This window comes from Macaca mulatta, chromosome 7 (assembly GCF_049350105.2).
Source record: "Macaca mulatta isolate MMU2019108-1 chromosome 7, T2T-MMU8v2.0, whole genome shotgun sequence".
In the NCBI taxonomy this organism is placed as follows: domain Eukaryota; kingdom Metazoa; phylum Chordata; class Mammalia; order Primates; family Cercopithecidae; genus Macaca; species Macaca mulatta.
The window spans coordinates 80,484,106-80,498,186 of record NC_133412.1 but is presented as its reverse complement, the minus strand read 5'-3'; the positions used below and the strand labels follow the sequence as shown (position 1 = coordinate 80,498,186).

The window sequence follows — 14,081 nt, the reverse complement described above, 5'->3', positions numbered from 1 at the left end:
AACTTTTCTATTTTTAGTAGAGACAGGGTTTCACCGTGTTGGCCAGGCTGGTCTCGAACTCCCGACCTCAGGTGATCCACCTGCCTCAGCCTATCAAAGTGCTGGGATTACAGGCATGAGCCACTGCGCCCAGCCTATTTTATTTTATTAGTATTACTTTTGAGATGAAATTTCGCTCTGGTGGCCCAGGCTGCAGTGCAGTGGTGCTCACTGCAACCTCCGCCTCCCGGGTTCAAGCGATTCTCCTGCCTCAGCCTCTCAAATAGCTGGGATTACAGGCACCCGCTACCACACCTGGCTAATTTCTGTATTTTTAGTAGAAACAGGGTTTCACCATGTTGACCAGGCTGGTTTTGAACTCCTGACCTCAGGTGATTCGCCCGCCTTGGCCTCCCAAAGTGCTGGAATTACAGGCATGAGCCACTGCACCAGGCCTCCGTGTTTTTTAAGACTGTAAAGTGGTCCTAAGAGAAAATGTTGGAGCCACTAATGTATAGCAAATTTCTGAAATTCTCCCAGATAGCTTCAATGTCTACACAGCTTTGGTTGCAAGAGATGATTATTTATTTATCTCATCATAAGGTCAAACTGTTGGCCATAAAAAGAACCAGTAAGCAACTTCATTAGCCTACAGTGCTTCTTTGTGATTCAGTCCAATGACAGCCTCAGGTGGCTATGAAGCCACGTGGCTTCAGAGGAGGGAAGAGGCAGACAAGGGCAGAACCCATAGTGCAACAGAAGGAGCATGGCTGCTGAGATCAGAGGGACCTGGGTTCAGATTCCAGCCTAGATTCAGAGACTTGAGAGAATATCAAACAAATGCAGAGTCAAGTGGGAAAATCTAAATACAGACCGGGCATTAAATTATATTAAGGAGTTATTTTTAATTTTGTTAAGTGTAATAGTGGCATTGTGGTTATGTTTTTTTAAAAAGGTTCTCGTTGGCCTTACACTGCTGGAGATATTTCCAGGTACGATACTATATCTAGCCAATCATGTGATTGGGATGGGAGGTAGGTTTGGAGAGACTGGCAGAATGCTGATAATGAGTGAAGCTGAGGATGGGCACCACAGGCCTTTTACAACACTTCTGTTTTGAGACAGCGAGACTGTCTCAAAAAAATAATAATAAAATAAAATAAAAAAATATTTAAAATTTTGCACCATTCATCAGGTTTCTTTTTTATTTTGAGACAGCGTCTCTGTTGCCCAGGCTGGAGTGCAATGGTGCAAACAGGGCTCACTGCAGCCTCAGCCTCCTTGGGATCAGGTGATTCTCCCCACCTCAGCCTTCTGAGTAGCTGGAACCACAGGCACGTGCCACCACGCCCCCTTTTTTTTTTTTTTCATAGAGACAGGGTCTCACCATCTTGCCCAGGCTGGCCTCAAACTGCTGGGCTCACGTGATCCTCTGGCCTCAGCCTCCCAAAGTGTTGGGACTACAGGTGCGAGCCACTGTGCTCAGTTGCTTTTTTTTTTTTTTTTTTTCTCAATCCTAGTCCTTTACCTATTAGCTAAAGCCCTTAAACAAGTCACTTAACCTTTTAGAATGGAAAATAATACTCATTCTTGTAGGGTGTTGTCAGGATTGAAAAAAATGACTGAGGTGGAACTCTTACTCCTAGAGTCTGGCCCAAAGTGATCATGATAATAGCTGATGTTTATTCAGCACGTGTGCTTCCCAGGTCTTATCTTGTTCAACCCTCACAACCAACCCATGATCTAGGTACCATTATCTCCATTTTTCAAATGAGTAAACTGAGGCAATCGGAAGTTTAAAAATCTGCTCAAGGTCATACAGTAAGACGCAAACCCTGGTAGTCTCATTCCAGACCTCGTGTGCTCTATACTGCCCCCTGTAGACACTCAAAAAATGGTGGGTTTTGTTTTGAATATGTATCAACACAGCTTACATAAACACACTCTGGCAACTGGCTGCTATGTAAAAAATATCAGGATGGTTAAGCTGCTTTAAAATCTACTCCTACCAGGAAACAACCCATGTACCTGTTAAGTGCAGATGTCAGCCTGAACCCAGGATGCTTTTCGTCTTTCCAAGGAGGCTGCTGCCTTTAAAAACCAGAACAACATAAAAGGAAAAGAAGTCAATCCACGACAGCAAAGGAGGGCCTCAGCACTTGCATTTGAGAACTGGCTCTTCTACTCACCTTGCTCTGCAAGTCACTTAAAAATACCGCACACCTCGCTCATTTTGCTCATCATTGTTAAAATGAGGTAAGACTCAATGATCCTCCCAATCCTGTGATCTTTGATTTCCAGTATAAAAACTACTACAAACCCATAAAGAACAGGATTAGCTAGCTGGGCAGATGAGGAGTTCAGTATACATGTAGGGGGAGCCTTGGCAATCTTGGATGCAAAAATTTTTTATTCCCCTACCAACGGACATGAAGAGGAAGAGAATTGTTACAGTTGCCCAGGGTATGAAAATATTAAGTCTAGCCAATCCTGGTGCTCTGAAAAGCAGAAGACATTTCTTGGATACATAAAAGAAAAATATCAGTTTGGAGATGCCTTTTACTGATGGAATAAAATATTGTATTTATTCTACAACCCTGGATCCCACGATTCTTGAGGGTGGCGGACAACCTACCTGAGGTGGGGACGCACTTTTACCCATCTTTATTTCCTTCCCCAGACCCAGACTACATTATACACAGTAAGTGCTCAGTCAGTATTTGCCCAGAGAATGGATGGAGAGTAGACTTCAATCCGGAGAGTTAAATATTTTTGATACACACATTTTAAATGCCTCCTAAATCTGACTTGGTGATCTGAAAATGATACCAGGCACACAACAGATGCTGCAGGGGCTTTTTCTCAGTTAATTCTATTTTCTGTTACCCTCTGTATTGGGTACAAAAATACTCAAAGAGACCTTAAATCAAATACACTGTGCAAATTACCATTTTAAGAGTCTTTTGTCCTTTTCAGCAGCTTACTAAGACATTCTGAGAAAAAATGCTTATTTTTCTAAGTCTCAAACATAAGAATGCCATATTCTGCTGGTAAACATATTCCAAATGTGTTTCTATTTGGTTTTAAATATGAAGATCTAGATTTCTTTAAATAACTTTTCATTTTAGACTTTCGTATAAGCCTACCGTTGGAAATGCTTAGATGTTTGTTTCTGTTTTTGTTTTTTGAGATGGAGTCTCACTCTGTTACCAGGCTGGAGTGCTGTGGCGTGATCTCGGCTCACTGCAACTCCGACTCTCTGGTTCAAGCAATTCTCCTGCTTCAGCCTCCCAAGTAGCTGGGATTACAGGCACACGTCCTCATGCCCAGCTAATTTTTGTATTTTTATTTTTATTTTTTATTTTATTTTATTTTATTTTTTGAGACGGAGTCTCGCTCTGTCGCCCGGGTTGGAGTGCAGTGGCCGGACCTCAGCTCACTGCAAGCTCCGCCTCCCGGGTTCCCGCCATTCTCCTGCCTCAGCCTCCTGAGTAGCTGGGACTACAGGCGCCCGCCACCGCACCCGGCTAATTTTTTGTATTTTTAATAGAGACGGGGTTTCACTGTGGTCTCGATCTCCTGACCTTGTGATCCGCCCGCCTCGGCCTCCCAAAGTGCTGGGATTACAGGCTTGAGCCACCGCGCCCGGCGTTTTTTGTATTTTTAGTAGAGACGGGGTTTCACCGCATTAGCCAGGATGGTCTCGATCTCCTGACCTCGTGATCTGCCCGTCTCGGCCTCCCAAAGTGCTGGGATTACAGGCTTGAGCCACCGCGCCCGGCTAATTTTTGTATTTTTAGTAGAGACGGTGTTTCATCATGTTGGCCAGGATGGTCTCAATCTCCTGACCTCATGATCCGCCCGCCTCAGCGTCCCAAAGTACGGGGATTACAGGCGTGAGCCACCGTGCCCAGTCAATAAGGGGTTTTTTGTTTTTGTTTTTGTTTTTAAGAGATGGCATCTTGCTATGCTGCCGAGGCTGGAGTGCAGTAGCTATTCACAGGCCCCATCATCGCACACTAGAGCCTCAAAACTCCTGGTCTCAAGTGATCCTCCCACTGAAATTAAATGTTATAAGAGAAAACAGGATTCTATGCTTTATATTAGCAATTTCCAAACAACATTCAAAGTGGATAAAGTGAAATTATCTAAAAGTAACACATGCCCATCATATCTTTTAAAGTATGGCTTGCTTACCTTGGCCAACTCTCATCCAGAGGCTGTGAGGAATAATTGGCTCCAAAAGCACTACCATCAAAGTAGAATTTTTAATAAAGGAAAACTACAAATTAATGGAAAGTTGAAGCAGAATTAGCAAGGTGGACTCACGGACAGTTAAAACAACTGAGTTTTTGGCTCTTTATCCCTGTACCTGACAGCTCTTCCTTCATGCTTTCTCTTATCACCCCTCCTCAAGGACAGCCTATTCTGCTGTCTTCTAACCAGTGGTTTCTTTGCATGATTTTTTGTGGGGTGTTTATTATGTTTTGCCTGCCTGGCACCTTTTGTTTGCAGGAACTGTCTCCACTCTCGCTCCAAACCTGGTAACGTTGCCATTCCCTCTGTGCCACACATGAGGAACCCAGGCCCAGGATTCTAGTCTAGGTACTTTACCCCCTGGAAACAGTGTTTGGCTCAGGGATAGGTTCATGATGCAAACAGAACCAAGGAGAGTGCTTCTGAGTGGAAAAAAAGGAGTGCCCCAATAGGGCTGGTGAGCCCAAGGGCCTTCTGAACCTGGGGGTCTCCCCTTGGAGAAAGCCTATCTGTTATGCCTGAAGTCATCTCAGAAGTGGTACCTCAGAGGTAGGTCTCAATGGTATTATATGACTCCTTGGATCTAGCCCTTGGGCTTCCAGTGACATATGCCAATACATTTTCTGTTTTTCAGTTAAGGTGGGTTCCTGGTATTTATAACCAAAAAAGAGGCGCATTAGATGTGTGAAGAAACGTAAACTTTCCAGTGTTATTGGGGGCATTGTCTTATCAATGTTGTGTTGTTCACTGGGTCTAGCATGGCTTGGAGCATATTCCGGACGCATGGAGACACAAATGGGATGCTGCACTCCACACCGAGCAGAGAGGCGTTGTTTTCATTCGTTTAGTTAACTGTTCGCACACAATAGCCTTCTGAAGACACTGTTAATCATATTATTTTGGCAAGAAATCTTCAATGATTTTGTTCAGCCTAAAAGGCAAAATCAAAACTTACTGGCTTAGTAATTGTGGTGCTCCACAATTTGGGGACAATGGCCTCTTCTGCTCTTGTCTTCCCTTTAGCTGTCTGAGTTTCACAAACACAGCCTGTATTTTCCTGCCCCTCTGCCTTTGCTAATGCCATTTCCCCTTTCTCTCCTCCTATGTGGAACGTTGCCTCCTTAACACTCACCCAAACCAAGCCCATTCCTTTTGTCTCCTGGATCACTGATTGGATGAAATATACATTCTGCAGTTACCAGTAATACTTTTCATCCCAAACCTTTATTTCTTAAGGTGGAAATAATAAAGAAGATACAAGCTACACAATAAGACAGAAATGTGAAAACAGATATCTAAGCACCTACTGTGTGCCAGGCCTGTGCTGAGTTCACACTTTATTTAATCTTAATCCTGAGAGGCAGCTATTTCCCCCATATTACAGCTGAAGAAACTGAGGCTCAGTTCTAGAAGAGCTGAGAAATCCAAGATCAGATAGCAGGCCTGGTGGATCAGGGGTCAAACCCACAACTCACTGACACCAAAGCCTGAGAGCTCTCCGCTAAGCTATGCTGCCTCTCAGGAAACAGTGAACTACGCCAAATGCCCCCAGAAAATAGAAAATAGTACCTGGAGTGTTCTGGGAAGAAGGATGGAGGCTATAAGAGAAGGTATCATTGGCTCGGGCTCAGGAGGAAACAGGAGCCTTGAAGGAGTGGGGCCCTATCCTGCAGGCCTGGGCTGGGCAGCTCAAATAAATACAGAATCTGGAATTAGGAAAACGGAGGCTCTCATGAGTTCTTAGTGATTTGGTGGGAAAAGTCTTCTTTGCCAGGAGAAGCATTAGGATTGCAAGTTTTATCTTCTATGTATTAGTTTTCTTTGACAAGTCTCATTATCTTATGTCTTAATTTGACTTTAAGTCGATAAAATAAAACAGATAATTTCCAAAGAGAGACATTTCTTCAACATTCACTATTAGGCTTAACGTACATGAAGTACAGATGAGGCAAGACCACAGTAGGAGGCAGGAGAGGAAAAGGTGATAAATAGGAAGGCCCGTGAGAGACAAAACCTGTCAGTATTTCTGCTGGCCACGCCATTAGGGAGGAAACACTGAGCCTCAGAACCTATGGTTATCTGCCTTTCTCTTTTCTGCAGATTTGATGAATCTCTGTTCAGAAACACTTAATTTCAGGAAGCAGAAGTTTCCCATTTTTCTCAGTACACTGCCATCTTTAAACTCAATACCTCTGATTTCATAGTACTGATAATACAAATTAGAATGCAGTGGTGTAATAGTCACGTAATGATCAAATGTTGGTGATTTCAATGTTGAGGTATGAGCTAGCATTGTAACCTTCCTGATATTAACAATGTGAAAATATAGTAAATTCCTGGAAATTTTTAATATAATTAGGTTGAGGCATCAAAAGCTAAAAGATGTGACCTCTGAGCTCTCTTAATTTTTACTATCTCATCTAATTTAGTGAATATTTGAAAACCCAAGAGAACCACTCATGTTACACACTTACAGTTAATGCAAGGAAAATCTAGAAAAAGTTTATTTGTTCTCTGGAAAATTTCAGAAAACTTCATTCAGGTGGCTTTACTCCACAACACTGACATGCCCTAAGTCACAACCTTGAGACAGAGGAAACACTCTTATTTATAAACTTGAATTTGCCATTTACTCAAGAAGCATTTCTGGCATCCCCGCCAGGTGCCAGAGTGCCAGTGGAAGGGCAGCACAGGCCACCAGGCTTTTAACAATCACATCAGCACCTCCTCCGTTGCTTCCTTAGTTAAGCTTAGTGAAGCCTTTGGCTCAAGAAGATTTCCACTTAAAAAAGGAAGGCAGGAAGGAGGGATAATGAAAAAGATAAACAAAGAGGTGGCTGCAATGGATGGAAACAAAAATTCAAGTTAAAAAAAAAAAACCCCACACTCACATGGATCTTTTCTTATCCTTCTGTGCACTCCTCTCTGCCCCTTTGCCTTCCGTCCTGATGTTCCCTGGGGTCCTGTGGCCTCACAGCCTCAGGCCACACCTGCTTGCATTGCTCTGAGAGGCACAGGATGCTCTCAGGATCACTGGGCACCAGGTAGAGTGGGAGCAGGTGGAGGGGGTGGCAGGAGCCTCCGGGCACAGGGGCTTTAGGAGGCGCTTCCTAAGAGCTTCAGGGCCAGTGCCTGTCTTCCTGGTGGAGAGCCCCCGTCCTCCATGCTCGCTTTGGCCAATCCCATCCTTCTCTCGGCCCCACTGTCACCCACAGTCCAGTAACTCATAAATCCATACCTCCAGTTCCCAATAGTTAATTTGTGAACTCCAAGTGCATATTTCCAACTGCCTACTCAACTTCTCTGCCAAAAGACAGCTCAAATTCTACCAAAAATCCAACTAATCACTGTCCCCTTAATCTGTTCCTCTTCTTATAGTCCACCTTATTTAGTAAGGCCACCTTCCACCAAGACACTCAGGTTAGGATCTCAGAGTCATCCCAGTCTGCTCTCTCTCTCCCCAAGCCTCTGCAGTTCTGTGCAGGAAAATCTTCCTCCTTGAATTACTGCTTCAATCCATCAACACAGGGATTGAGGTTGAGGTTCCTCTCAACCTGCAGAGTATTAGATGCAACAGTTCTTACTCTTCCCCAAAGGAAGGGGAGCAGCTCTTTGTCTGCTGATAAGAGAGGACATCAGTTGGCCTGTTTACCAGTGGGTGGGGTTACTGAGTCACAGAAGCTGAAAACAAGACCCGCCCCTGTCCCTTTCTTTGTGCTGCTTGACCTGCGGCTGGGTGAGCAGGCGCAGGGTTCCCTTCTCTTGGCTTCCAGTCCCTTTGCGGTCAGGGTACCTGGGCAGGGCTCGGGGCAGCCTGGAAGCCAATCATTTCTCTCCTGCTCTGGAACTCTGTGTTCTGCCAGGGACACGGTTTGTGAGGCAGGCCTGCGGCCTTCCATGCAGCTGGTGGGATAAGTGGACTCAGAGTCTGGTTAATAGAACCCACCCACCACGACAAGTTTCAGGCTCAGATTGAATACAGAAAACTGGCCATAATTTGGCTCCTTCCTGATTTCTCAGCCATGTGTTTCTTGTCATTCTACTTCCTTTTGTCCCTTTACCTCCAACTGTGTCCCACTAGAAGGCATCTTAAAGTGAAACTGTAAAGGAGGATATGAGTGGCATCTTTTTTAGTCCTTGCATTTATAAGAACATCCTGTTTCCCTCAGCACATGAGAGGCAAATAGGTTGCATGTGGTATCGTGAAGTCAGAATATTTACCCCTTAAAATTCTAAAAACTAATGTTTCCTTGTCCTTCAAGATAAGATGGGTGTTAAGTAAAAGCTGGATTTTGTGATCACTTAAGTTTTGGAAATCCTGGGTTAAAGATGAGAAGTTTCTTAACTGCAGGACTTTTCAGAGCCCTAATATATATGATCAGGCTCCAAGAGGAGATACAGAGCATGGTGTTTCTCAAATGAAATAGGCCATGCATTTCAAAGAAACAGTGTCCTACAAACCAATGTCCTAACATTTTCCTCTCATTATGATGAAAAGAATCCAAGCAAGGCCCAGCCCAGAGAGGAGAATCAATCCTAACTCTGGTAGGTCTTAGGCATCTCTTCATGACCCTCCATGCTAGTGAACTCTTGACTTCCTTTAGAGGAAGCCATTTTCTATGTTTCTTCAGCATGTCTCCTTCTTTCTCAGTGTGTTACCCACAAGTCTGAGAAAATATTTTATTTGCTATAAATTTATGTTAATAGTTCAGAAGTTCAGCGATGGTGTTTGGGACACAGTACATCCGCCAACCTTGAGGAGTGGGAGTAAGAAGGGCTGCTACAGACTGCGCAGCTGCAGAAGAGCAGAAGGGCTTCTATTCCAAGTGCCCAAGCCCAGGCCCCCAGCCAGAAGCAAGCCCTGGCAGTGCCTCTCCTCTGCCTGTGTGGGGCTAGGCCAGGGCCCAGCTGCAGCTGTGCCTTGGTCTTGTGTGGCCGCCCATGCCAAGAGCAAAGCCCACTCCAGAAGGAATCTCCTGTGCCAGAGCTCTGGGTGCTGTGGCTGCCCACTCTGAGAGGAAGCCAGAATATTTGTTAAACATGTTCATTTTATTTGAGATCACCCTATCATAGGAGTGAACCCTTAGAACACATGTCTAAGCCAGTGTGTCTTAAATAACACCCAAGCTGAGAAACAGCTGTAATAAGAGAATTCTGATTTTTTCCTTTTGTTCTAACAAAGGTTCAAGCCAGTGTTTTATACTTTCAAATGATGAAACTTCATTTAAAAAGTCATAGACAAATGTGCAAGGCCACAATTTTAGGCAAATTATTTCACAACTAACAGAATGAAGGCCACGAAAGCAAAGATGGAATCACAGCCCTCCTCCTCTAAGTTCTCTGGAATAGATTAACACCAAAATAAAATCATCCCATTTCACGGACCCTTGATTCCTCAAGAGACTGGGCTAAAGAACTTTCTTTGCATCAAGAGATGTCCAGTCCCAGGACCCCAATATAAGGGCTTAGGAGACCACAAAGACATGGTTCGTGATCAGTGAATCTGACTCACACTGTCTAACAACTTTAATTTCTCTGCATATTAACTTGGTTTTTGCTTCCCCTTCCTTTAGTAGTTGACTAGCTTTGCTTATGCTCTCAAGTTGATCCATACAGTGCCAGATTATACCCTATCATAAGAGATAGGGTCCCCTGAACACAAGAAGTCATCTCCCTTTCTGGGACTTTGCACTACATTCTCTTCCCTCTGCCTGGAACATACCTCCCAACTGCTTTACTCTCTTAAATCTCAATCATTACCATCTAAAGCCATTTTCCTTTATTATTGCCTGTTTGCTGTCATCTCCCACAGGACTGTAAACTCAAGAAAGCAGGAACTATGTCTTCCTTATTCATCACTGGGTCCCCATGCTTAGAACAGCGCCTGGCACAGAGAAGGGGCTCGGTAAATATCTGCTGAATGAACACTTTATCCTCTTACTTCTTAACCTTCAAGCCTCAGATTTTCCCCCAGGACGCCTTCTTTGTTTCCCCAGACTGGTTCAAGCTGCACCTCTGGCGTGCTCCCACAGCCCCTGAGCTGCCTCCCTGCAGACGCCATACCTGCCGTGGCTGCTTGTTTGCTGAGTAGCCTCTCCCACTGAACTCTGGGCAACTTGAGGTCAGGGGCCATGCTGTTTAATGTTACAGTGAACTAAAATGTCTAAAACGGTGTCTGACCACTAGCACATACTTAACAAATAATTTTTGTAAGTGAATAAACATTCTACTCTTTTTTCTTCAATACCCTCCTCTATTTTGGTTAGTAAAGCTTTATGTATGCTTATACATTTAGACTGTACTTCAAAAGTATCTGAGATAGCCGCATATACATACACACATACATATATAGCATAATGTTTAAACTAATATATAGAAATGAGAGCACTGACAGGAGAAAGAGGGAACTGAGAACTGAAAAAATATACACTTTTTTTTTTTGAGATGGAGTCTCGCTCTGTTGCCCAGGCTGGAGTGCAGTGGTGCGATCTCAGCTCACTGCAAACTCCACCTCCCAGGTTCACGCCATTCTCCCGCCTCAGCCTGGGACTATAGGCACCCGCCACCACGCCTGGCTAATTTTTTTGTAATTTTAGTAGAGACAGGGTTTCACCACGTTAGCCAGGATGGTCTCAATCTCCTGACCTCATGATCTGCCTGCCTCGGCCTCCCAAAGTGTTGGGATTACAGGCATGAGCCACCGTGACCGGCCAAAAAAATATACATTGTTAAATCAAGCAAAGAAACACTCAAAGTCTTTTGCCTGAACATTCTTGGCAATTTGGACAATGGTTTGAGGTACTACTCCATCCTGACATGTGCAAATTTGCTGATGAATTGCCTCCGTTTCCTTTTGCCTTTTTCATTCAATGTCAAAGTTATCACACATTCCAGAATAGATTCTCAAGATCATTTATCATCTTTACTTTCCTTGATAACAGCCACATAATATACAAAATCAGAAGTCGGTCCTTCTGTGGACCAAATGTGGTGTGTCCCTAGGGGTGGGAAAAAGGGGAGAGACAAACATTCCCTGGGGTCATTATCCTTGCCTCCAAATAGATTAAAAACTGCAAGAAGCTTGAAGGCAAGAAAAGTTGGGGTTTCCCTAGGGTGCCCCCCACAACTCCTGGCTCCCTTGTACAAGGTCCTCCTCACTGCGAGTGGACGCAGGTGGCATGGGGAGGGTAGAGCACAGGCTGGGCCATCACCTGGGCCTGGTCTGAATCCTGAGCAAGTTACTTCACCACACACTCAAGTTTCCTCATCAGAAAATGAGGGTTGAAAAAATAAACGACTCAGTGAGTTTTTGAGGACTAAATGACACATAAATTGCCCATCACAGTGCCTGGCATGGGTAGGTGCTCAGTAAACATGAGTGCCCTGCCCCCACTTCCTGGTTTCTAGGCTTGTGAAGCCAGCTCTACCATCACTGCCAGGAATTCAGCTCTCCGCAGCGAGACCCACCCCGCCTTTCTTCTCCTTCCTCCACCCCTACGACCGAGTACTGAGAAGAATGAAGTGAGAGCACAGTCCCTCCTGGCACACTTCTGTGTCCTCTCCCAAAAAATCCAGCTCAGTTCTGTTCCCCAAAGCCTTCGGCAAAATGCTGGTCGCACAGCAGCACCCACCACTGCCGTCCCATAAACAGCACTGATTAAATGAAACTGTCCGGTGAATTCACCATTTCCTTTCCTTTATTTCTACTTAACAGCATAGAGTTTGGTGTGACTCTACATCACTGCATGAGATTTTCCTATATTCTGGGTTTATTTTAGTTATCACTTACTGAGTTTGAAACATCACAAATAGAAAATCATATGAAATTTCATCTGTAAGTTCCAAAAGCAGGTCAGCAGATCAAAAGAAATACAAATAAATCACATATCTGTATGTCCATTTTTGCTAGATAAACTAAGTCTCTCTAACCTGATTCAAAGTCAGGTTTAACTTTAACTTGGCCAGTTTCTGGAGAAAATGCTCAGAACACCCTGCAATGGGACTGAATTACAGGTTGTTTTTGTTGTTATTTCGTTAAACTGAACTTTATTGATGCTATCATAAACACCTACAATGATGTTTCCAAATGCTGACTGCAGAGATGTTTCTCGTTTCCAACTCATTTATTTGTATTGCCTCCTTTCATCAGATAAATGAAGATTTTGAGGCCAAAGGAGAATTGCAGGGAAGATAAATCCTGAACACTTTTCAAACATTTCAGAACGCACACTCCCTTTGAAGAGTAAAAAAGGATATTTGCCGCCCTGGCTTGTCCCCAGACCTTCGGTGCAGGGGGTGGAAGCGGTTCCTGGATGGCCTCTCCACCAGCCCGTGATGGCGGGTTCCCCGAACATTATCAGCTTGGTGAAATGACGGCTGCAGAGAGAAGGGAAGAAGAGTTGGCCTCCAACCATGAAATTGTCACTCACCCTCAAGAACAACTGATAACCACAGCAGATGAAAGGACCGATTTTACAGTTTTACTTATTATACATTAGTGGGCCTTGGGTCAAGGTAAATAAAGTAGTATATGGAACCGTTTCTTTATAATAACCTAAAAATAATGAAAAATAGTCTGTAGTGTGTTAAGAGAAAAGCTGAAAGAAGAATAAAAGCTGCCATGCAATTGGGGGAGGAGAATCAGAAGATGGTGAATTCATATACTAAATCCCAGAAAACTAGAAAGGACACTCTGAAATGTAAAAGAGGTATATTAAAGAAACTGGCAAGCCATGAGGCACCTATTTGTTCTGCACGGTGTCTTTTAAAATTTTTGATTGAATTCACGATGTTTGAAAATTCAGACTTGAGGATTCTAGGGAAATATCAGAATTTTTTTTTTTTTTTTTTTTTTTTTTGAGATGGAGTCTTGCTCTGTTGCCTAGGCTGGAGTGCAATGGTGCAATCTTGGCTCACTGAAAACTCCGCCTCCCAGGTTCAAGCGATTCTCCTGCCTCAGCCTCCCAAGTAGCTGGGATTACAGATGTGTGCCTCCATGCCCAGCTAATTTTTGTATTTTTAGTAGAGACGGGGTTTCACCATGTTGGTCAGGCTGGTCTTGAACTCCTGACCTCAGGTGATCAGCCCGCCTCAGCCTCCCAAAGTGCTGGGATTACAGGCGTGAGCCACCACGCCCAGCCATAAATCAAAATATCGTGGCCACACTGAACCACACTCATCTCAGGCTGAAGTTGAGCGTGGCTGCTCCCTGTAGATGGGATACCCACTCTCTTATTATGAATCCTTACACACAAACCATTTCACTGACTCATCATTTTAGATATTCAGAGTGTGTAACCCCTGAGTTAAAGAGGGAAAAAGGAATGCGATGTAAATACAAGTGGAAAAAATACAAATCATCAGTCCCTAAATGGTACAAATGAAAGAAACAGATTCAAGATAAATTTATGGTCAATAAATCCAAAATCCTTTTTAAAGAGATGCTTGGGGTACGTTCTTAACATTTTTGAGACTGGCATCACAAAGGGCAAACTTTTTGGTTGTCAAAAGCCAAATCCTAGGCTAGGCCAATAAATCTCACATAATGGGGCAATGTGTATACATTACGCAATAGATGTGCTTGTGAAATAAAGAAAACAGATTTTCTTCTCCCATCACCTCCAGCATTAAGGTGTTACTGACAGAAAAATTGTATATATTTACACTGTACAACATGACATTTTGATATATGTATACATAGCAAAATGATGAAATCAAGTTAATTAACATATCCATCACCTCACATACTAATCATTTAAAACAGAGTTTTCTTTTAGGTCAATTGAGTCACATATAAAATTGGTAGCTCACTGTGAAGGGAATCCTGTGACACAATATGTTTTTAT

The 14,081-nt window shown here is 43.6% G+C and overlaps 1 protein-coding gene across 5 annotated transcripts in view; it reads right to left on the bottom strand.

Moving 5' to 3' along the window:
* CRTC3 (CREB regulated transcription coactivator 3) overlaps positions 1-14,081 on the bottom strand; it is a 117,456-nt gene that overhangs the window by 39,346 nt on the left and 64,029 nt on the right. For all 5 annotated transcript variants that reach the window (XM_077940350.1, XM_001097976.5, XM_015143026.3 and 2 more), the window contains exons 3-5: positions 12,493-12,612; positions 4,177-4,238; positions 2,008-2,070 (exon numbers count right to left, since the gene is read on the bottom strand). In XM_077940350.1, the coding sequence (XP_077796476.1) occupies positions 2,008-2,070; positions 4,177-4,238; positions 12,493-12,612 (245 nt within the window). The remainder of the gene's footprint in view (positions 1-2,007; positions 2,071-4,176; positions 4,239-12,492; positions 12,613-14,081) is intronic.